At 38.9% G+C, this 24,620-nt stretch overlaps 1 protein-coding gene across 3 annotated transcripts in view; it reads left to right on the top strand.

Annotated features, from left to right (window-relative positions):
• The window catches only part of cnot3b (CCR4-NOT transcription complex, subunit 3b), a 36,082-nt gene extending 16,408 nt beyond the window's left edge, over positions 1 to 19,674 (top strand). For 2 of the 3 annotated variants that reach the window (XM_026928121.3, XM_026928119.3), the window contains 14 exons: positions 3,847 to 3,975; positions 4,124 to 4,219; positions 6,035 to 6,254; positions 6,371 to 6,498; positions 6,631 to 6,684; positions 6,867 to 7,758; positions 7,923 to 8,028; positions 8,413 to 8,554; positions 12,450 to 12,546; positions 12,770 to 12,814; positions 16,469 to 16,667; positions 16,881 to 17,013; positions 17,104 to 17,229; positions 18,263 to 19,674. In XM_026928121.3, coding sequence (XP_026783922.1) covers positions 3,850 to 3,975; positions 4,124 to 4,219; positions 6,035 to 6,254; positions 6,371 to 6,498; positions 6,631 to 6,684; positions 6,867 to 7,758; positions 7,923 to 8,028; positions 8,413 to 8,554; positions 12,450 to 12,546; positions 12,770 to 12,814; positions 16,469 to 16,667; positions 16,881 to 17,013; positions 17,104 to 17,229; positions 18,263 to 18,361 — 2,463 coding nt within the window. In that variant the 5' untranslated portion in view covers positions 3,847 to 3,849 and the 3' untranslated portion in view covers positions 18,362 to 19,674. The remainder of the gene's footprint in view (positions 1 to 3,846; positions 3,976 to 4,123; positions 4,220 to 6,034; positions 6,255 to 6,370; positions 6,499 to 6,630; positions 6,685 to 6,866; positions 7,759 to 7,922; positions 8,029 to 8,412; positions 8,555 to 12,449; positions 12,547 to 12,769; positions 12,815 to 16,468; positions 16,668 to 16,880; positions 17,014 to 17,103; positions 17,230 to 18,262) is intronic. The other variant, XM_026928120.3, reaches the window with a different exon arrangement.
• Positions 19,675 to 24,620: the final 4,946 nt, after the last annotated feature.

Here is a 24,620-nt window from a genome sequence, read left to right as displayed (position 1 = left end):
AGTGACAAAGGATTAACAGATAGTTCATAAGTTAAAGCCTTTGACTGAGAATAATGTTTAAAATACAGTGGTGTAGTGATCAGATCGCATCAGCAAAGTAGTTAAGAATGAACATTGTGTTTACAGACTACAGCATTTATGAAGAAACATATGACTTTAAATTGTAACTTAAATAATAAGTTAAATAATTATTATAATGTAATCATTCTGATAGGCTTTGGCTGGATAAGAATGGAAGAGTAGCAACTCAGTGTGGTTCGTTAGATCAGTGGGTATCAGAGTGAGATCCAGGGAACTCCATTCGGTCTGTGATTTTTTTTTATTTTGTCACAAAGGTGAAAATTACATCTCATTCAAGTGTACACAAATGTACATTATTATATTTATTATTGTGTTCTTATTGTTGTAGTCCTATAATAATGACTCTGTAATAAGAGTGCATATATAATTACTTGGACCTAATATGTTCTGTTTATAAAGTTCAGAAATAAAACAAAATTTAAAATAATAAAATTTTAATAATAAAATTTTAAATAAATTAGATCTGAGCTGAGGGGGTCCATGGAATTTATTTTACAGATAAAGAGGTCCCTGGCTGCGAACCACGTGAGAACCCAATGCATTTGACAGTTCATGCAGAATCAAAGCCAGTAATCTATGACCTAATAAACAATGATTCGCATATCCATATCCTCGAAGTGTTTTCCTCCGTTTGTGAAACCAGCTCTGAGTTACCCATGCTGTTAACCAGCCATAATTAAAGTTAAAGACTCTGCCTTGAGTTGCATTTGAGTAGAACGTTGACTCCAGAGTCAAGACTCATGAAATTTCAGAAGCAGAGGAGCACCTCCTATCTTAATGCAGTAAATAAATAAAAAATAAATTCTCTTCCTAACACAATTTTTTTTTCTGTCAGTTTTGTCACCATCATGGACAGTTTATTGCAACCATATTTACATCCGGTTCTGTGATAATCTAACCTGTATAAACTACAGCTTAGCTTTTCAAACTACTCTATAACAGCACGAATCTTTTGTTATAAGAACAACAGTGTATTGACGTGTGGAGCCACAGGGTTTTAACTTGAGTATTCACATCAGTCACGTCACCTTCTTCACACCGCTGGCGCCAAAATGGCTGTTTATAAATAAACGTTTATGTACAGTACTGTAAATCAGTCTGACAAGCAGAGGTGGGCAGAGTATCCAAAATCTGTACTCAAGTAAAAGCACAAGTACTTATGGAAATATTTACTCAAGTAAAAGTAAAAGTAACAATCTTAATAGTTACTTGAGTAAGAGTAAAAAAGTATCAGATGAAAAAAATACTCAAGTAGCTAGTTACTAGTTACTTCTGATCTGATTGATATGAAGCGAAAACCCTGAATTTCAAACTACTTGGAGAGCTTTCACACACCTCTCCTTGAAAATCTCTTTGTTCTACTTATATAAAACCTAGGTTAAAGTAAAGTAAAGTATCTCAGTCCTGTGATGGGCACATTAACATCACACAACCTGTCATTTGCAATAAAATCTCACACACACACCCAGATGTTTTTCTAACAGTTAACTCTGTCTTTATTTTCACATTCACAACACAAACTTGTCAGCATCTGCATTTAAACAAGCTAACAGAGAAGAAAAGAGGAGGTGTATGTGCAGAGTGTGTGTTTGTTATTATGTTTGTGTATGAACTTGTTTGTGTGTTTGCGCTTCAGTATGTGAATGTTTATTTGGTCATATGTTCTTTCTTGAACAATCTGTTTTTACAGAATTTGACTGTTGAACTTCAGTAGTGTCCATAATTACCAAATTACCATTAATAGGGTTCAAATAGGCAGAATTTTGACACTTACCGCTACGTGTGCACAACATGCATCGCATTATGAAACTATTCTTTTTGACATCTTGGAGTGAAAACATAGACTGAACTTGAGTTGTTGCGCTAAACGTAAGCGGGAGATGCGTAGCAGCCTCTCGCGAAGCAGCCTCTGCAACGTCTCGCGAGACTTGCGAACAAGTCATATAAACTAATTATTTAAAAAATCTCATATTTATTACCATTTGACAGTAACGGAGGAACGCAGCCAAATGTAGCGAAGTAAAAGTAAAATTTTTTCACTAAAAATGTACTTGAGTAAGAGTAAAAGTACACATCTTTAAATATACTCTAAAAGTACAAGTTACCCAAAAAATTTACTCAAGTAGGTGTAACGAAGTAAATGTAATTCATTACTACCCACCTCTGCTGACAAGGGACAGTTGTGTTTCTAACCCTCGCTAAAATTGGTTTATCGGCATGTACAAATTTATTTCTTAACCAGAATGTTAGGTTTGTTTGGTTGCTTATTTGTTTTTTTGTAAAACAAGTCATTTTCGGTTAAAATTAAACGTGTACTGTCCTGAGATGTGCGTTCTTGTCTGGCCCTGTGAAACTAATGACAAATAAATGATTAGATGATAAAACAGTAATTATGGGTTAACTGCACTGAAGCTATATGGTCATTGCATGTTTTCTTATTATACACGCCATGGAAGTCAGAGTTTTTCACCAGAAAAGCACCAGCATAGGAAGTAAGCCTGTATCTAACCAACACTTTGTCGTATTGGCATCTAACTTAATAGGTAGGTTTAAGACCATGTCCTAATGCTGCATTCGACTTACCTCGGAAATGGGAAGTCAGAACACAGAATTGCATTTTCGACCTCCGTGCTTTCATGCTACAAAATGTGAAAAACGCCTCCATGTTCGTCTTTTGTTACCAGCGTGCTAGCCAGCTAACTGCGACGAGTATATTTTCCTCATCAAAACCTCAAATTGTACTGTCAGTGTGAAAGATTTAAGAAGCGAAAATGTCTGTATGTTGATTGATCTGAAGCAAATACCTGTATATACAGCATAAATTATTTAAAGGTAAGAAGTGCTGCTTTATTTACTGTTCATGCTGTGAGGAGCCATGTTGACTTGACCTCACTTGCTGAGCTTAGGGTTGAGGAGATGTCCCGAGTTCCGGAGTAGGAAGTCCAGGTCAAGGGGCCATTTTGTTTCGTTTCTTCAGGAAATTATACGTTGCAACTTTTAGTTTCATGGAGCATTAAAGTCACCAATACATGCTTTCATTCCAGCCCGAGGTGGTGTTAGTTAATGAATTAATGTGTTGGTTGTCCAGAGGTCTTTTTTCTCAATCTAATTTTACTTGACTAATTTATTTGTTACACCAGAGGTGGTTAAAGTGATTGATCACGGGCAGGTTAGTAACATACATGCACATATGGAGATTTTTTATTTTTAATAGTAAATGCTTCTTTTAAGGCAAAAAGATTGACAGTTAAACAAATATATAACTATAGAATGTATCTGTATAGTTAATATCTTAATGAATTTGTTTTTGTAACTATTTTTCTCTTGTTCATCGATGTGCTTTTGATCAGTTGTTATGTTGTGAAATCATCATTGTGGAAGCTCGGACTTGTGATCAGTACAGAGCAGGCTTAAGTTCAATAATTTAATTATTTATTATTGGAAGCAAGCTCACTAAGACTGAGGTCTCAAAAACAGTTTGAAAGTCATTCAGCACAAGGGAATTGCTGGAAAATGCACGCTTATCAGAATCTGCTGATGAATGTGGTGCATTTAGCATTAGACAGTCTTTTCAAAGGCATTTGATAGTTCAGAATAACAGAAGATGTGTGATGGAGTTTGCTAAGTTCTTCAGTAAAGCATTTTGTGTAAGGCTCAATAACCATTTTGGAAATAAGCAAATATTTGCCCCAGTTTTGTTACTCAGTTTTCTGTTTCTTTGGGAACAAATAGTTTCTGAAATGCTTCTGTTTTTTGTGTCCTCAGCAAATGGAGCGCTTTAAAATTGTGGAGCGAGAGACAAAAACGAAAGCGTACTCCAAAGAGGGACTCGGCCTTGCTCAGAAAGTGGACCCTGCGCAAAAAGAGAAAGAGGAGGTTGGACAGTGGCTCACGGTAAGTGCAAACGTTCAGTATGCCCCAACACCACCTGCTAATGCTTAACGTGGTCATTAACCAGAGATTCACTATAGAATACACTGTGCATCAAACTACTATTAATCTACAATGTCCTTGTTTCCTCTGTTCTGCTGCTGTCCCACAGACAACGATAGACACGTTAAACATGCAGGTGGACCAGTTTGAAAGTGAGGTGGAATCACTCTCAGTCCAGACACGGAAAAAGAAAGGAGACAAAGAGGTCAGTTCTTTGTTCATTCATATTTTTCATTCCAGCCTGCATCTGCTGCATGTATTAAAGAGCTGCAGCAAATTTCATGAAACTTGTAAGAAAAACGTTCTCTTAAACTGCATTATGTCTTATTTTTATCATGTCTGACTGATTTCGAGACACTGATCCTGTCAGATGCATCTCTGCCTTCATCTGACACAAACATGCTTGTTACTCCTATGCTAGCGACAGAACGCAGAACATCAGGCCTCATGAATTTATAGTTTCAGAGACCAGGATGTAATGGGAGGTTTACTGGTAGACTATAAATGAGAAAGTGGAGAAAGCAGAAGTGATCGTTAGACTTGTTTTTTTCTGCTCTAGTGAAAAACTACAAAGACAACTGACGTATTTGTCTTAGTACCTAACTTAGTGCAAAACTGCTGTACATGCACTCGTGGGTTTCCGAACTGTGTTACGCAGCCGAAAACCTTAGTGCCATTAGGTTTTGTCAAAGTTGCAAAGACCGCAGACTTTATAATGTCATAGTCACCCCTTGGGAATTAATAGACTTGCTCATGTTGTCTGAGTATTTCAGCTGTAAAAAATGGACAAAATGCTCATCTCCATCTTGTGTTGGCAGTTGAATAATGTGGAACGCTTTTCTGTGGTTTGCCTCACAAGCCGCTGGAGAGCCCTGACATGTAATCACTGTTGGCTGTACCGTAGAAAGACACTCTCTTGTACCGTACTGTCCCATAAATCATGACTATTGCTCCATTTCTGAAAGAATTCATTTTTGTTGTCTGCTACTGGACTTTAGTTGCTAAAATGGACTAGAAGGAGTTTTACATGACATTCAGTGTTGAAAACTAAAAAAAATGAACAAAAGAGGCCTTTCATAAAAGCCGGCAGTGTGTGTGAGATTGATTTGCAATAGTTTTCATGCAAATGCATGTGTAGGTTTTTAACTCCTGCAGTGGAAACAGAATTTAAACATATCCAGCGGTTTCTTCTCTGTTTACATTTATACTGGTTAACTTCCAAACACTATGTGCGCTCTGAAAGAATAGATTTATAATGCATGATTTTTGGTAATCTCTACAATAGATGAAATAACCACAAAGATGTGTTTTGACAACATGTGACTCAAATAAGCCTTTGTGAAAGATGTTATGGTCCTTGTCTTGTATCTACAGTCCCCTCCAAATGTATTGGAACGGCATGGCCAATTCTTTTGTTTTTGCTATACACTGTAGACATTTGCAACTGAGATCAAAACATGGATAAGAGATTAATAAAACCAGGGCTCAGACCAAGAGTAGACATTCAAAGCTATTAACTTTTTAAACAGTCAAACTAATAGGGCATCCCTGGGAAACAAGAAACACCTGTCAGTCACATGTTCCAATATTTTTGATCACTTGAAAAATTAGGTGCTCTGCCAACAAAGGTGCCATGTTGGTCAACACATCTAGATGTATATCTTAGGAAATGAAAGCATAAACAAAAGCATAAACAAAAGAATTGGTCTTGTTAAAGTACTTTACTTGGAAAAAAGTACTGGAACAAGACCAACTGGCTAAGTCCAACCCACCATTTATTTTTTCTTGTTAAATATGCTACCAGTAATGTTACCAAACATTGCTTTTTTTAAATCAGAAATGATCAAAATCACAGATAACACAGTTTAAGACTATATATTTTTTGTAATTTTTTTTCAGAAATTTTACTGGACCTCTTTAACATGCGGCATTATACAGTTTCCTTTCTTGTTAAAAATGACTATGCCTTACCCTTTAAAGCTGTGGGTCAGTAGCAGCTCTCTCTGGTTTCTCCCATCAGAAGCAGGATCGGATAGACGAGCTGAAAAAGTTGATTGAGAGGCACCGCTACCACATTCGTATGCTGGAGACCATTTTGCGAATGCTAGATAACGACTCGGTACAGGTGGATTCCATCCGTAAGATCAAGGATGACGTGGAGTACTACATCGATTCTTCTCAGGATCCTGACTTTGAGGAGAATGAATTCCTCTATGATGACCTGGACCTGGAGGATATATGTAAGCTAGAGTTCCTCTTTGCATGCCTTGTTTCTGAAGCCTAAAAGTGGAGTGGTTATGGTTGAATGTTTTTTTTATATGGTGGTATTTCTGTATTTGTACAATAAAAAATGTAGCCCAGCCATTGGTTGCCACATCTCCTCCAGCTCACACGGAGGATGAAATCTTCCAGCACTCCAGTTCTACACCGACATCCACCACTTCGTCTTCCCCAATTCCTCCATCCCCGGCTACTTGCACTACGGTAAGTGTGCACAATTCAAGATATTTTCTGCAGCTTGACATATCATAAAAGTCATGATCGGTTATTGATGCTTTAAAAGAAGTAAGTTGTAAATGGATCAGTTATCTTTTTTTTTTTCTTTTTCTCCTGAAGAATTCTGAGGATGATAAGAAGCGAGGTCGTTCCACAGATAGTGAATTCAGTCAGGTAATTTTAAAAACATCCTCTCATTTATGTGGAATCTATTACAGTATGTAGCAGTCAAAACGTAGTAATCATGAGAAAATGGTGGCTGATAGAAGCAGCATCATAATAGCCAACAAATTCATTGAAAAGTATTTGCCATTAATAATTGATAGTTGATATTTGGTTACGTTTTTCACCCTTAGTCTCCAGTAAAGAATGGCAATCCATCATCTCTTTCCTCGTCCTCATCGTCCTCTTCGTGTTCGGGATCTTCCTCTACCTCGGTGGTGTCTGTGGCGACCGTGGCAAGCAGCAGCAGCTCGGGAGGCGGGGGTAGCAGCCTCCTGAGCAACATGGGAGGCCATGTACAAAACTCATGCAGCTACAGCTCTGCCATCCAGCAGCAAATGCAGCATGGCCAACAGCAACACCAATCCAAAAATGCCATCAACTCCCAATCCAGCGCCTCTGCCTCTGCAGCTCCCTCCAGTATTCTCTTACCCAGTCCCACATCAACCTCTTCTCCTTCCAGTATCAGTACACCCAGCAACCAAGCCCAGCCTCTGCTCACTCCAAGTCCAGCTTCCAGCCTGAGCCATGCTCTCAGCCTGGGCCTAGCCAAGAGTGGTGCACCGACCACCAGTGGTGTTGGCCAGATTCCCGGCCTTAGTCTTTCAGGGATGCCGGCGTCCAGGACCAGCATGCCAGGGCCCCTGCAAGGTTCCACCCCAGCACCTTATGCCCAGGCTGCTGCATCCGGCACTGCCAATGCCACAGTTAATGCCAGTGTCACAAACTCCAGTGGAGTTCCAACAGCTGGCACAAATGGAAACAGTGCTTCAACAGGCCTCTTGGGGTCAGCACCAGGCACTACAGGGATCAGCAGTGCAGTCTTAGGTCTGGGGACCACACCGACTGCAGTGCAGCCCTCGTCCTTGGTTTCACCCAGCCCTGTTGGAGGGGGATTGGTGCAGACGAGCAGCGTGGGCGTTATTGGGAGTAATGGTGGAAACTCTATATCAGGAAGTGCAACGGCTGTGGGGAGCTCTGGGCTTCCACGGCCACCTAGTGGGCAGAAGCAGAATGGCGGCACAAGTAAGTGATGGTTATAAGCATTATTCCATAATTATAATCATTAGAATCAGTCTGTGGCTTTAAAAGATGTACTTGAACACAAACATTCAAATATTCAAATATATTCAAATATTGCTGTTTAGCTGAGGCTTTTATTCCACCCCCCACCCCCTCAATCTCTTCAGCCTATAGTGCCATAGTAGCAGATAGCGCATCTGATTCTGCCCTCAGCAGTGCCAGCCAGTTACAAAACAACCAAGCCTCAACCTTAAATTCCACAACCAATCTGCCGTGAGTATACCTTTTTTTTTTTCTTCTAAGTAAAGGGTTTCTGAGTTTGCACACGGTTAGAGCCTGGCGCTGCCTTTTCCATGGAGTGCGGGGTGTAGGTTGTGTGCTATAGCAATTGCAAAGTCTCCATTTTCAGCCTTTAACTCCACACTTTAGAGGAAGAGGAAAATGTTTGGATCATGCAACATACTGATGTTTTTTTTTTTCTTTTTTTTTTCCCAATTTAATTATCAATTCAGTTCAATTTCAGTATGATAGTAATGTTCAACCAGAGTTGTTGTAATTGACATTATTCCTCATTAGCCCTAATTCAATCATCCCTATCCAGGTTAATTAGTTAAACCTAAAATACCATGCATGCGTCTCTACTTTCTTTCCCGACAGTAAGGACAATGGGTCCAGCCTTCTGGGGTCTATGACTCTTCCTACCAGTTCACCATCGCCCTCGTATAGTGAGAGTAAACCAAGTGGGGGCAGCCTGTTGAATGGACCTCACTCCTTCACACAAGCGGCTGATGCCATCAAGGTCAGACACACACACACACACACACACACACACCTAGTTGCAGATTATTGAAATAAATGATGTGGGTGTGTTTTTCACTGCATATTTAAAAACAAGAATGGTCTCAGACAGGGACAATTGGAACATGGGGTTCTGCAGGCAACTCCAGAATTATTGCCATCCTTCATGAAAGTGAGCAAAAATTAATATAAAAATGCAAAAATAAATGAATATGAAACTTTCATGTATGAACATAAGTGGAAGTGTGTAATACAGTCATGGGAAAAAAAAGAAAGCATAGCCCAGACCTTAGACTGAATTTGCTGGGACGCCCGCTCCTGGGAAGATTGGCAACTGTCTTGAAGCCTCTCCATTTGTAAACAACTCTTCTCACTGTAGAATGGTGAATTTGAAAGTGTTTGGAGATGGCCTTATAACCTTTCCCAGATTGAGGAGCAGCAACAGTTGCTTCTCTGAGGTCATCACTGATGTCCTTTCTTCTTGGCATGAGGTAGACACACACCTGAGTGCTCCAGAACACCAAACTGCCAAAATGTTATTTTAGGGGTTCCAATACGTTTGACATATATGTTAAAGAATATACTTTTTTTTTTTTTTTTTTTACTATTTTATTATTTTTAAATACTATGCGGTTCTTAGGATAACTATTTTTGTTAGAGCAAAGTAGATTTTCCAATTGTTTGAATGGAAAATCTTTCTATGTAATTTAATTGATGCAATTATTTCTTCTTGGAGGATGGCAATAGTATTGGATTTTACTGCCTCTAGTTCTTTTTGCACCAACATGAGAGACAACTGTAAATGGACACAGTGATGAAAAACCGTTGTAAAGACATCAGCTCATATGATCTACAGTCCTTAGCACAGTATTGCTTTTCTACAGTTGTGTGCTGCCAGTCCTGGAGTACATTTAGCTTCTGTTGGTACCAGTTTTGAGCAGGCACCAATGGGGGAAAAGCACAGTTCCAGTTTTTCTGTGTTTTTCTGTACTTTGTGCAGCTGAATTAAAGCTGGTTGCCTCCATGTAACACTGATTGACCTGATATATTCTTGAAGTTTAGTGTTGATGCTAACAGCAGCAACATACTCTTGCTTTTGAAGCACTTGAACTGTCTAAGCATTGGCAAATTGTTATTTATAACTATAAACGCCTAACCTTTATGATTTACAATATTACAAAAACATGTTCTTTCAAGATAGTGTCTTTTTCTCTAAATTGAACCTTTGAAATCAAAAGGCTGAAAACTTTTACAGTAGCGAACAAATGAAGTATATAAGAAGAAAACGGGGGATTTTATAAAGTTGTGTTTGCATAACACTTTTCAGCAGCATCATACGTCGTCACTTTAACACACTTGTGCATGCGAAACAGGCCTTACTCTCAGTTGCCGAATTGCTCAGTAACTCGGCCTCTCTCTCTCTCTCTCTCTCTCTCTCTCTCTCTCTCTCTCTCTCTCTCCCCCTTTCTCTCCCCCTTTGTGTCTTTCTCTCCCACAATGTCACCTCTTTATAACTCTTACATCAGCTGCAGCTGACAATACCACATCATTTTCTCTTTATTTGCACTGTTTACTGCACGTGAACATAAGTACTACATATAAATAATATTTACTTTAAGTACTATTTCTGCACTTACTTCTTTATCAAGCTGTTCATTTGTGTATTTCCTGTGATTATATTTGTGTAATTCTGTGATTTGTGTAATTTATCATAATTTATGGAACTATTTTAGACTGATATTTTTAGCTCCTGATAAAGAATAGAGTGAGTTAGGCACGGATTCTAATCATTTGGGTGCATAAAAGTTATAAACAGTCTGAGACAAATGACGGAGCTTTCAAAATGTCACCACTTATCATTGGCAGCAAGAAATGAATATTGATTTAATTGATGTTTATTTACCGCTCCCATCCCGTCACTTGAAAATGCGTTGCGTGACATTAAAGCAGTTTATTATGAGTAGTTGAATGGGGAGCAGGATACGCTGTGTGCTCAGTAAATGAGAAATAGTGAGGAAAAATAGCCTACTGTTGTTTAACACATCATTAATTCAGTGTTACTATTTTATAAGCAACATTAATGCTTTTGGGAGCAGTTGTTTTTGTTTGTGATGGTTAGTCATGGTCATATGCTTCGGTACAGAGTGCAGAAAATGAGAGCACGCACATATTAGGAGCTCCTCTGAGAGACTTAGCTGTACTATGGACTTGCATGAGCTGACAGCTAATGCAGAAGTTTCTTACCTTCGTTACAGTTGGAAGTTATTAATTAGCAACCAAACTAACAGGGTAAATAACTTCCAAGCATTAATAGGGAAAGAGAATATTGTGCCAGCTCCATCTGGCTCTACTTGCTCGTTAGTTTGTTAGCTACTGGGTAGCTGTTAAAGTTCCCTCTAATGTAGCCTCACACACTTTTTTTTGTTTTACTGAACTCTCGAATGAATATCTGTCTTTGTAATTAGTGGTTTCTACACTACAAACCTACTACTATGACATCCCTTTCTGTGTACTTGTTATTGTTCTTGCTGAGAGTCTGATCATGTCTTGTATAGAATGGCTGCTCTTCTGCTTTTCCTTACATATCACACTATTTACGAACATGTGCTGGAACATGTGTTTCCAGCCCTATTTACTGACGTCTTTCCCATCTAAATGTAGATGTCACTTTAGTCACTATGCCTATTGAAACACAGCCAGTTGAGTAGTTTCCATGTCCCAATAATGAACCCAGTAATGATCCAAAATCAAGGTCAGCTGGCCCTGCTCAGATTCTCAGCATGCTACAGAGCTTAGTAGGATGTTAAATTCTTAAAATTTATCAGGTATTACACCTCCCTGGAAGAATCTACCCTCTGTTTCACTTATTACGCTGTTTATATACAGTGCCTCCAGAAAGTATTCACCTCCCTAGTGGTTATTTCTCTTTTTGCTGTGTTGTAACATTGAATTAAAATATATTAGTGTGTGTGTATATGTGTGTGTGTGTATGTATATATATATATATATATATATATATATATATATATATATATATATATATATATATATATATAATGATTTTTTGCATTGTACTGCTGCCACATTTGGTTTTTTGGTTTGGTGTGCAGGTGTTCCTAATACAGTAGACTCTGTGTATGTGTGTGTGTGTATAATATATAAACATATTATATATGTATATAATATATACACACACAGTACACTAACAGGTTTGAGTCTCTTAATTGTAATGCTACATTGTAATGCTACAGCATACAAAGACTTTATGGCAACATGTGGGTCACAATTTTAGCCTGTAGTGCCTGGTCTTAGTATGATCTAAGGAGTCCAATCTTATCCAGAAAGGTTCGGTGCGGGTGCAGGTTTTCATTCCAACCTGTTAGGAGCCACACCTGATTCCACCTGTTTAATCAGTAGCTCCTGCTTGTTTGGAATGAAAACCTGCACAAACACCAGCTCTTTGTGGACAAGAATGGACACCCCTGGCATTACTAATTCCCAGGCTACCAAATTTTAGCAAGTTACACTCACTCACTTCCAACTTATTGAATACTAACTAGGCTGCATGGTTGAATTTCTTGTAATGATTCAGAGCAGCAGTCCTTTCTGCAATGCCCTTTAAACTGTCATGGACCTCTCATCCTTGGAGAACAGTACTGAAAGACGAAACTGTGTCGATGTTGTGGTAGTCTTTATTGCATAGCATTAAAACACTGCCTAAAATGCTGCCTCTCTGGACAAATAAAGTGGAGTACAGCGGTAGTGTCTATCATGCATATGCTACAAAATTATGCATTTATCACAGCTTTTGTAGATTATTGGTATCTCCATGACTGTACTGTGTGTGCACCTGTATGTACATGGATTTTGAGTCTTTACTCTTTCTTCTTTTTCAGCCTCAGGAACCGCTCAGTTCTCTGAAATCGATGGCAGAGAGAGCAGCTCAGGTCTCAAGTTTAGAAGGAGAACTCTCTGCGCTACATCTCACTGGAGGTGAATATACAATACAGCCCCTATGGATTCTGCTTTCCTGAAAAGACAGAATTTAACAGTATTTGCACATAGAAGTGGAATTTCCACATAAACATGGAACTGCAATGACAATTAAGTTTTGCATGAAGTGTTAATAGGGATGATAAAGGTTAGATAATTACTGTTGAACTAATGAATGACCAGTTTTTTGATCAAACCTAAAGGATAACAAATTAATTTCCAGTAAACAAAGTTGGAGATTGGAATACACGAGTGTGCAATGGTTCAGGTAAGCCAGTGTTTCCACCCAGTCTTCAAATGCAGCTCAATGTATGTTATTTATTGTACAAATAATTGTTATTAATGATTTAATTATCAGAATAATTATTCTTAAAAAATTGCTATTTGTTTGATCTAATTTAAGCTAAGATTAGCCTATGTTTACAACACATCTATGTTTCATACTTAGTGTTATTACAGATTATCAGGATCTGTGTGTGGACATGGTTGTTGTTTTAACTTTAGTAACTCGTAACTTTACTCATGCATTACTCCTGTTTGAAGATGTCTGCTGTCTAATTCCATTCCACTCTCTCGTCTTTTCCACTCTGCAAAAGACTACTGCAAAGACTACATAAACTGTGTGTTAGTATTTACCCTAAAGGTGGCTGTGGATGCTCTTCCTTGGATAGCCTAAAGACTGCACTTTAGTTTCAAGTCTCAAGCTTTGAAGAGACGATCACTTTGTTACAACTGACGTAAAGTTGAAACTGAAATGAAATCAGAAATGACTCATGCTCCTACTCAAGTTCCTTTCAACACTTAGCACTGCTAGCCTCTATGGTAGACGGAAATGATTTATAATCACATGGCTGGGTTGGGTGGGTTCCTTGCTGAATCTCGTCAAGGTTTCTTCCTCATGTCGTCTCAGGGAGTTTTTTCTTGCCACTGTCGCTTCTGGCTTGCTCATTAGGGACAAATTTAAAATTTATATCCAGATTTCTGTAAAGCTGCTTTGTGACAATGTCCATTGATAAAAGCCCTATCTAAATAATATTGAAACGAATATTTAAGTAATTGCGAAAAAGCCTTTGGAATAACCAGTAGCCAGGAAGGAACAGCACCTGTGGTTGGCTTGTTCCTTTCCTGGCCAGGTGGATGTGGTGATGGATCAGTTGTTTAGCTTTGTGGTATTAGTGCATACCACAAATCTTTTGCAGCAGCTTAATGGATACGTTTATCTGATTCATGCTCTGTTTAATGCAGCATGAAAGCGACTGTGGAAAATACAGTGAACACAAATAAGCATGATCAGGCGGTTATGTAATAATCATGATGGGCCTAGTTGTGATTCACAGCATGAGTGGAAAACTCTTGAAACTCTTGAATAATGCAATTCCAGTAGAATGTTTGACAAAAACTTTTAAAGTGCCCCTAAAGTCAAAGTGGTTCAGAGTTTTTGGACCTGAACCTTAAGCTTATGGACACAGACAAAATTTTTTTTTTTATAAAACATAGTTTTGGAGATATCCTCATTTTAATCTTATATTTCATGACTTCCAGGGAAACAAAAATTTTTTATGATTAATATTTAGCCAAATCTTTGATCGTACAATTTAAATGCTTTCTAGATCCATATATGTCCCACCCCTGGAGGCAGGTCTTGCTCTACAGTAGTGCATTAGCAGCAGAAGCAGCAAACGCGGCTCATCTGTGTGTTATCCTGCACACTATTCCCTTTTCCAACCATCCTTTGATGAAAATGGAGATGGTTGGAGTTTATTTGTTTTGACGAGGGTGGAATTTGTACAAGGTTACAGTTACGTGGCAGGAGCTTTTCAGAGGTGTTTCACCGCGTTGGGGCTCTTCAATACTGGAATAAGCAAGACTGTGATTTTTTTTCTTTATACACTGCCAGAGCTTCTCCATCAGTAAGAGTGTTGAGTGATTTCCATATTTAGCTAGCTTGCTAAGCTACTGTCAGGTTTGTTTAAGCGGTCAGTTAAGCACTTGAACATGACGTCATTCTGACTTCCTATTTCAGAAGGAAATATGTCAATATACAGAATCACATCACAGCTAAAAAGTGATTTCATGGGGACTTTAAGGAGGCTGATCATTTCAACAGGCAGTGCTAAGATTTGAAAATGGAAGTGAATTATTTTCCCAGTTTCATCTGCTCAAGGCATCCAAATTGGGGTTTTGATTGCTTTTGGTTGTTAAATCTATACTTCAAAAATCCCACCGTAACTATAATTTAAATTCTTACATAACTATAGTTTGTCTTTTTGTCCCTGCAAATAGCAGAACAGTGGGAAATAGCTTAAAGCAGCCAACCTCTTTAATGTAGCATTACTGTATCAGACCATGCTAGCAACAGTTTCCTAGTTCGTGTCCAAGTGGATGGGAAGGTTGCTTAAAACCACGGTAAGCTGAGTACTTTCAAGCTGTAAGTTTGCTCTCAGTTAGAAAGGAAAAACTAATGCTGTAGCTAAGCTAACAGTTTGTGATATTACAGCTATCACATGGTCTTTGCTAAAGTTCGGATTTGGAGGAGGGCCGCAGGGCTTAGGCTGCTGGATTGGCACAGGGTTAGTTCGCTTCTCAGAATATCCTTGAATAACAACCATAACTATAGTGACAACATCATCAAGCAGTGCTGCGTATGGAGGGATGCACAAAACAAGCGGTCCATACATAGGATCATGTAAAGATTGATTTATATATATATTTTTTTATGTTTTTCTTGTACCTTGTATACAGTCCCCTCAGTTTTTGCTATGCACGTTTTATAAGATATTTGGGTTTAAGATCAAAAGGTGAATATGAGACTACAGATCAGAATTTCAGCTTTCATTACCTGATGTTTACATTTAAATTTATGTTTGGTGGAAGAGCAAACAATTTTTATGTGAGCAAAAGTATTGGAACAGATAGTCCTAAAATAAATAACACCTAATATTTTGTTGCATATCCATCACTTGCAATAACTGCATCAAGCCAGTGGCCCACTGATGTCACTAAACTGTTGCATTCTTCTTTTGTGATGCTTTTCCAAGCATGTAGCACAGCTTCTTTCAGTTGTTTGTTTTGGAGAGTTTCTCCCTTCAGTCTCCTCTTCAGGAGGTGAAATATGCTGCTCAGTTGAGTTAAGATCTAACCTCCCACTTTTTCCCTCTGCTGAAGTCATTTGTTGTGCTGGCAGTGTGTTTTGTGTCATTGTCTTTCTACACGATGAAGTTCCTCCCAATTAGATTAGATGCATTTCTCTGTAAATTGGCAGACAGAACGTTTCTGCAGACTTCTGAATTCATTCTGCTGCTACCATCCTGAGTTCCATCATCAATAAAGATTAGTGAGCCTGTTCCAGAAGCAACCATGCAAGCCCAAGCCATGACACTACCTCCTCTGTGCTTGACCAATGTGCTCATATGTTTTGGATCATGAGCAGTTCCTTTCTTTCTGCTTGTGCGATGGCTCTGATGGATTTTCTCTCTTTTATCAGCTTCAAAATGGCTTGCTTTTATCCCATAGACAGCTCTCTGGTCTTTATGTTGGTTTGTCCTTTTTAGCAACAAATGCAGTCTTTACAGGTGAAACCCAGGGCTCAAACCAAGAGTAGACATTCAGAGCTATTAATTGTTTAGACAGTCGATTTAACAGGGCACACTCGGCAACAAGAAACTCCTGTCAGTCACATGTTCCAATATTTTTGATAGCCTGAAAAACGGGTGGGTTCAAACCAAAGGTGCCACGTTGTTTAACACATTTAGATGTAAAAATCAGGAAATGAAATGTCAGATTTTGATATTCATCTTTTGATCTCAAACCCAAATGTCTTCAGTGTGAAGCAAGAACAAGAGAATTGGCCTTGCTGTTCCAATATTTTCAGAGGGGGCTGTATATTCCTGTAGTTGAGATTAACCTTTCTCTCTGCCTCTAGATATCTTCCCTAGTTCCACAGCCCCGACAGGTCCCCCTACAGCCCCCCAGTCTTCTCTTTCAGAGGTTAACATTCCTCCATCGCTGGGCGTCTGTCCTCTGGGTTCTGTCCCCATCTCCAAAGAGCAGCACTACCAGCACGTTATGCTAGAGGCAGCCTGGACACACATGCCCCACCCGTCAGACTCGGAGAGGATCAGGTACGCATTCCTCTGGCCTTCACAGACACACATACCAACCGCTTCAGGCATGTGCCTCTGAGGATAATGCTGATAGTGAATGTTTTTGGTATGATATTTAACTGTGTATTGTAGTGCTTTTTATAGTTCATTCTTTATGATGAACTCCCATAACCTTTTGCTTTTGCTGATGATGTGCTTTGTGCACTCACGTTGTCTTCCCTCCACACACAGGCAGTACCTGATGAGGAATCCCTGTCCTACGTTGCCTTTCCATCACCAGGTGCCACCACCACACTCAGACTCTGTGGAGTTCTACCAGAGGCTCTCCACGGAGACTCTCTTCTTCATTTTCTACTACCTTGAGGTGGGCGTTCATTATTTTTGCTTCTTGTGCAGACACTGTACGACATATAGATACATTATATAACTAGTCTATACTCATTCTTATTGGTAGGGCACAAAGGCTCAGTATTTGGCAGCCAAAGCCTTGAAAAAGCAGTCCTGGAGGTTCCACACAAAGTACATGATGTGGTTCCAGAGGCACGAGGAACCTAAGACCATCACTGATGAGTTTGAGCAGGTGAGACCCAGTGGTGAGCCGGTGTATGTAAAATTGCATGAGACTCATCGTCTGCACATACTGTACATTGGATATAAAAAGTCTACACACCTGTGCACAGTCACCTTGGACTTTGCAAATCTTTTGCAGATGTCTTGGCGTCGAACGTGGAGCAAGGTTACACACTTATAGGCAGATCTGGTGTATGATGTTTCTGTAGGGAAAGTAACGGATAATGAGAAGCTAACCTAGCTTGCTAGTTTGTTGTTTTTGAATGATAGATCTTATCTTAATAATCTACTACGCTTGATTGTTAGCTTATAATAAGTAGCTCAACCATTTTCAGTCTTCCAGTAAGACCTTTCTCCAGCCCCATGCCCTTGTTTTCTATCGGCCAACTCTTCAAAGATTGGCGGATTTGCTGGGTTCGGGTTCATCTAAGATGGAGAAAGTGTAATTACCCTCTACAGCAATCAAATCTCTTCAGCTTCTGGGCTTTCTCACGTCTGGTGTGACCTCAGCTTAAGATGAGTAGCATCTGAAGGGATAGCAGCTGGCGAATACAACATTTTCTCTGTTTTTGAATTACTGCAAATGTATTTGTTTCCATAAGTTATTTTTATTATGAAGTAAAAAGAGAAAAATGACATGTCATGTTTAGGAGCTTTGAAGGATCTAAGGGGATAAGGGAAAATAAACAAAAATAAGAAACATCTCAACCTAAAGTACAGTAAAAAGCAGTGATCATTTATACATGTGTGAATTTAATTGTTCCTTTCTTGGATTTTAGTGAAAATCTCTGACAGTACTCTACACAGGTTGCATCCTGGTCTGGCTAAACTAGGCCTGGTTGGCAAGTCTAGTCCAGTTTGGACCCGCAAATATTTTGCTTGAATCTTATCAACTTTTTTCATTCATTCATTTGTAGTCAGGGCCTTTGTTTTGTTTTCAGGTGACTGGAAATGGACTGACCCTACATAAGAAAATCCAAATCATTTTGATGCTAACTTTTCTAGGCAGATGCAATAATTTTTTTCTCTCTTTTGTGCCTCAGGGGACATACATTTACTTTGACTACGAGAAGTGGGGCCAGAGGAAGAAAGAAGGATTCACGTTTGAGTACAGGTATCTTGAGGACCGGGACCTCCAGTGACAGACAATAAGAACTGCAGACTACTGTTGACATTCCTGGACTGAATCCACACTCTCACGCACGTGGTGTGGCGACTCAGATGCTGTTACGAGGCTGTTTTATGTCTCGTTGGTGCATATTGCCTTTGGAGTTTCTCCCAGTACCTACAAAATCCACTTGCCCAGAACTTTTTCCACTTATCACCTTGTTTTAGTAAAACTCTTAAAATCTTGACAGAGCATTCTTGAGCCAAAGAGACACAAGCCTACAAACTTTCGTCCAGCACAGTAGACAACAAACACAAGTCAGATTGTGTTGCTGGTACGATTCGTAGTGCACAAGCAAATGTTAAATATCTGATCTAGCACAAGGAATACTGAGCTGTGAGAGACCAAATTCAATTGCTTATTCTTGAAGTTGTCATCATTTTAAAGCTGGATTAAATGAACTGGCCTGCATTTGATGTGTCTGACTGCAACCATAATCAATAATTCCATTTGCTTCCTCCTTGTACCTTAAGCATTTTTTTTTTTTTTTAATTAAATGGGACGTTTTAAACATTAGGGTTGTCCACATGCTCATACAGCAATCCAATATACAAGAGTAATTACAATCTATATCTCACTCCATCAATTAATATCCAGCCCCTACTTCTAAGTAAAGATAACGACACTGCCCAGAGTGAGAGAGAATTGGAATGAAAAGCACCAGCACTAAAAAAAAAAAATCCTCTAAGGTCAGCTTACATGTGTCAGAATTGGACATGCACCCATTACTGAGGCTCAGGAAAAAAAAAAAAAAGGTATTAAAAGACTTAGTTTGCATGACCGCAGTATTGTGTATGGATCATACAAAACCTTGATTTAGACTGACGAAAAGAAAAGAAAAGAAAAAACCTTGGTCAGTTTGGGATGAATTGGTACACTGACTTGTTTTTGGACATTCACAAAAAAAAAAAAAAAAAAAAAGGACATGCTCTTCTGAAGCATCACTACAGTCGCATTAGGGACAAAATGGCCCACTACGTTCATCTTACTGGCCAGCAATCTGCTTCATTTCACAAAGCTTCTTAATTACAATATCCTTCAGTGTTTGGAGTGCCACTCCAATGACTTATCTTTTTTTTGCCCATGAGAACTTGCCATCTTAGATATAACTATCTGAAGAAAGTAGATAATCAGCAATTATTTTTTTTTTTGTTTAATTTCATTAAACATGGTGCATGATACCTATGTGACAAGTGGCCTTGTGCCCCATCCAGTTTTGTTACGTTTACTTTTCCTGAGCGTACTGTATGGAAGAGAATTAAAATGTGAATTATATATTTTTTTTTTCCTAACTGGAAAAAAGTGATGTACAGAGCATTCTTTCATCTCATGTCTTTTTCCCCCCTCCCCCTCCATTTTCAAAGAAACAGCATAAAAAAATGACAATTGCAAAATGGAGCGGCGTTCAAGAACATTACACAAGACGTTAAAATGAAGTAAAGGATTGTAAAATATTAATAAAGAAATTACTTTTCAAATAATTTGTTCATTTGTTTTTGATTTTGTATAAAGTTTTTGAGGATAAAGCACATCTTCGAAGCAAATTTAGGAAAACTAAAGATGCACACCCTTAAGCAAACAAAGCACAGAAACACAAGCGCAGTGTAAACACAGTTTCAAACAAAACACATGCTTCATATTTTACAGCATGTAATCATGCAGTGTTTTATTTTAAAATCTTTTCTTGGTTGACTTTTTGGTCAGTCAGAGAATAAACAAATGAGAAAATGACAGATTCAGCCTTTTAATCAGCTCTCGGAGTAATAAGTCCTTTATGATAGTGTAGAGAGTGGTTACGGTTCTGCTCTAGTGGTTACGGTTCTGCTCTAGTGACTGGGAGGTTGGGAGTTTAAATCCTACGACTACCACAGAGCAACTCTTGATTCCTTGAACGTAACCCTTAAGCCTCAGATACTCAGCTTTAACATGCATTGTATTTTGTGTCTTGTGTCTTTTGGACAGTTACTTTGGATTTAGTCTTTTATATGTAATAGTTTTGGTTATTTGGTTATTGTTTTAGTCTGGGTTTAGTTGAGGGAAAAACTCCAGTAATTTTAGTCCTTTTTTTAAATTTCGATTTATTAATTTATAATCCTACTATCCCACAGTGTCACCTAGAAGAGTCTGGTTCATGTGAAGGTTTCTTCCTCATGTTACCTCACTTTTTCCTTTCCACTGTTACTTCCGACCTGCTCATTAGGCGTCTAAATATAAATCCACAGCCCGATTTGTCTAAAGCTGCTTTTTATGAAGAAGTTTATTGTTATAAGTCCTATACTACTTGAATTGAATTGAGGGTGAATCCCCACACAGTGGTGCGGTTACAGCTACAGATCCTAAGCTTGAGTGGTGTGTGTTGTGTTCGGTATGTTTTCCCTGTGCTGATCCCAAGACTCCTCTTCACATTAAGATCATATCCAACATCCTAGCGCCGTCAGTCTGCTGTTGACTGGCGCCGATATGCTGAAGATTGAAATGCTGTCAGTCATGTTCTTTACCCTGTTAATAATTGCCGGTTGGTTACAAGGTTCAGCCCCTTTGAGTGGTCTCCCATTCATCATATGGAGGAAGCCGTGCTGACATTTTTTTTCTATGAAAAACCCATGAATCTGTGCACCACTGGAGTTCTACTGGCCGTGTTTCTACTGCCTTCTATCAGCAGTTTCACGCAGGCTGTTCTGTCCACCGAAAACAGTTTGTGTTAAATGAATGAACAGCCTTTTACTGCAGTGAGACATTTGCTATTTTAATTGGCTAAAATACTGACTTTTGCTGTGATGTGATGAATAATATAGACACATTGGTAAGCGTTTCATGGACGCATTTTAATGAGATTGTAAGGAAGGCTGAGCTTCCCATTTAGTCTTCAACAATCACCTGTGGATTGGTCTGCCTCACCACTGTCGGGTCCTGCTGTACAATAGCAGCTAATTAGCATCCAATACGGGTGATACGCGGCCAGTTTCCTGTACATTCATTCTCCTTCCAAACCACCATGTGTGTGTTGAAACGATGGTTGAAGTGTGTGTTTGTGTGTCCGCTCTCATTCCTGTTTCACAATCTTGATCTTGGCTCAAAGCTGGTTTGTAGCTACAGTTTGATTTCTCTACCTTGCGTTAACCCTTAAGCTCTCACTGCTGCATGATGCTTAGCGCGGAGGAGAGGAAAAAACTGCTGCGCTCACAACCCACGGCCCTGTACCAAATCGAGTCGAGGTGGGTGGAAACCTCTGCTCTGCTCTGCTCACTGCTGTATCTGGAACGCTATAGACTGTCGTGGAAATCAATCAAAGCTCTCAACATGCTCCCTCCCTAACTTCCTGTTTCAATAACTAATACTTTAACATACGTAGAATCAAATCATGGTTCTCAAGCCATTTCTTCGGCACTTTAAAATCAGTTAGTCCAAAAATGCCCTGTATTGTTTTCAAGGGAGAGAAAACACAAGAAGCAGGATTCCTGGTTAATGCACATGGTTTTGGAATGGTGTGAAAGAATCCTCTGTAACCGAGACCCATAATGAACTGGAGCGATGTAGATTTCTAGCTCTTAGGGACGTAACTGAATAGCTTGCCACTAAGGTTCACAGGAATCCTGCGGGATACAACAAAGAGGTCATGCAAGGGACACGTGCATGATGATTATGGGACAAAGATCAAGTTAATTAACATGATTTTTTTAAAAAAAAAAAATAGTTGAAGTTTAGAAAAAGACCAGGTAAATTTTTTTAATCTTCAACTGTCCAGTGTGGGTGAGTCTGTGCCCATGATAGCCTCAGATTCCTGTTCTTGGCTGACAGGAGTGAAACCCAATGTGATCTTCTGCTGTTGTAGCTCATCCACTTCAAGGTTTGATGTTTTGTGCATTCTGAGATGCTTTTCTGCTCACCACGGTTGTAAAGAGTGATTATGAGTTACTATATCCTTCCTGGCAGCTCGAACCAATCTGGCCATTTTCCTCTCTCCTCTCTTATCAGCAAGGCATTTCCACCCACAGAACTGTCACTCACTCAGTGTTTTTTGGTTTTCGTACCGTTCTGTGTAAACTCTAGCGACTGTTGTGTGTGAAAATCCCAGGAGATCAGCAGTTTCTGAAACAGTCATGCCATGGTTAGTCACAGAGATCACATTTTTCCCCATTCTGAAGTTTGATGTGAACATGAACTGAAGCTCTTGGACTGTATCTGCTTGATTTTTATGCATTGTGCTGCTGCCACATCATTTCCTGATTAGATAACTGCATGAATGTGTGGGTGTACAGGTGGTCCTAATAAAATGGATGGTGTGTGCATATTCAGTCATCTTCTGGTATTGTTCAATTAAATGTTGTTAAACCATTGAACTATATTAAGGCTGTGAAACACTCATTTTGACCTACAACACACAAAAAATAGTCGAGATGTATGAGTGTGGAACTGCTAACTGTTTAGTAACACAAAATGTATTTACAATACAAAAAGGCTGTAATTATTCCAGTATTCTGCAGTTTTTGAGGAGGAAGACTTTGTAGCTACTGGCTGGACCAGTAATATTCCTTGCACAACCCAGTGTTCGTTCTTTAAGGACACTCAGCAGCTCTTTGCAGTGGAGTATGAGAAATTTTCCCAGTCTCCTCACTGGGACCGAGCTTTCTTCCTGAGCACTGATGGTTCTGCATGCTCACCCTAATTACAGTGAGATGCACATTTTACTTTCTAATTACAGTGAGAGCGCACTTTTGGTGTTTACTTTCCTCTCTTTCAGTTAAGACCTATGTTTCATTGTGTCAGTGTTTCAAACTGGTGTATAAGCCTAACAGGCTGCATTAAAACTGCTGTATACAGGTGACTGCACATTCAACTTTTACTAAACGATCTTCATTAGGAAATGCTGACTAATGTTTAATTTTCCACTTTTTCAATACAGCGTATCATGTTTACATGGAGAGCAGTATTCATATCCTCACATTGCTGTGCATTCATAATAACAATCTGCCATATTCAGAGATACAAGAGATAAATTGGCAGCTGAAGTTATGTCAATTCAGTGCTTTTAATAAATATTCACCCCCTTTAGCTTTTCCACATTTTGCAGTGTTACAACCTGGAATTGAAATGGACTTCATTGGGGTTTTTACCATTAGATTTAGACAATATGTCTAATATTTGAAGATGCATAACTTTTGTTGGTTGTGTAATTATTCATCCCTGTGGGTCAATACTCAGTAGAACCACCTTTAGCTGTAATTACAGCTACAAGGGTAAATGTCTGAAGTAGTTTTTCTTCAATAGCTTTCTTCCAGAGAGGTTCCATACGTGCTCGTGTTCAGGAAAGCAAGGCCCATTTTTGGCTAGCTACGATTTTGCCATCGGTCTGTTCATGCGTCTGTCCGAGATTCGTGATTTTTGTTAGCGTGAAATCTCAAGAACGAGTTGTTGAATATTTGTAAGATTTATATGGAATCGTCACTGTAACCAGCAGATGAACTGATTAAATTTTGGAATTGATCCAAACAGGGTCAAGGTCACAGCAAGGTCAAATATTTTTTCCTTCCTGTTTGAAGTATTTTAGTAACAAGAAGGACAGGACGTGTGGTGGAGGCATCTCCGACTGTCGCCGCTGGCGTTCAGTTCTGCATGTCTTGCCTGTTCTTCTTTTCTTCTGGAATTCCATTTTAGTAAGCAGATTAGCGAGTCTATTCCAGGTGGGAACACTACAAAATGTGAAAAAGATCAAGGTCGGTGAATATTTATGCAAGGCACTGTATTGATGCATCTTAAGTTGCCACCTACTTCAGTATCTCTAATTATGGCTTCCAAAGGTGCTTCAGTTGATTTTCTGGGCGGCCCTTGCAGATTATTAAAATTAAAATACATAAATTCCAACTACATTAAAATATAGTTCATGCCTAATCTGAGATTGCTAGATTTTTATTTTGAGTTGGGATTTTTCATGATCGTCTACAGCACTGCCATTAAAGACAAGCATCTGCCTTTAAGCCCAGCCAAGAACTGGGAGATAGAAAATGCGGACTGAAGAAGCAGACTGCCTTATTTTTTCCTTTTTGCTTTGCTTTTTTCTTCTTTGCTCTCCATTTTTCTTTTTTTGTTCTCCAAGTTAAAAACAAACAAATCGAACTAAAGACTAATACATTGATATATAAATAAGAAGATGGCAAGAATTTAAATAAACCCTTAAGTCCAATATATTGCTTTTTAGATCAATTCAATTTTATTTGTATAGCACTTTTAACAAT

This window comes from Pangasianodon hypophthalmus, chromosome 29 (assembly GCF_027358585.1).
Source record: "Pangasianodon hypophthalmus isolate fPanHyp1 chromosome 29, fPanHyp1.pri, whole genome shotgun sequence".
Lineage (NCBI taxonomy): Eukaryota > Metazoa > Chordata > Actinopteri > Siluriformes > Pangasiidae > Pangasianodon > Pangasianodon hypophthalmus.
The sequence above is the reverse complement of the archived record's forward strand: the minus strand, read 5'-3'. Positions and strand labels throughout refer to the sequence as shown.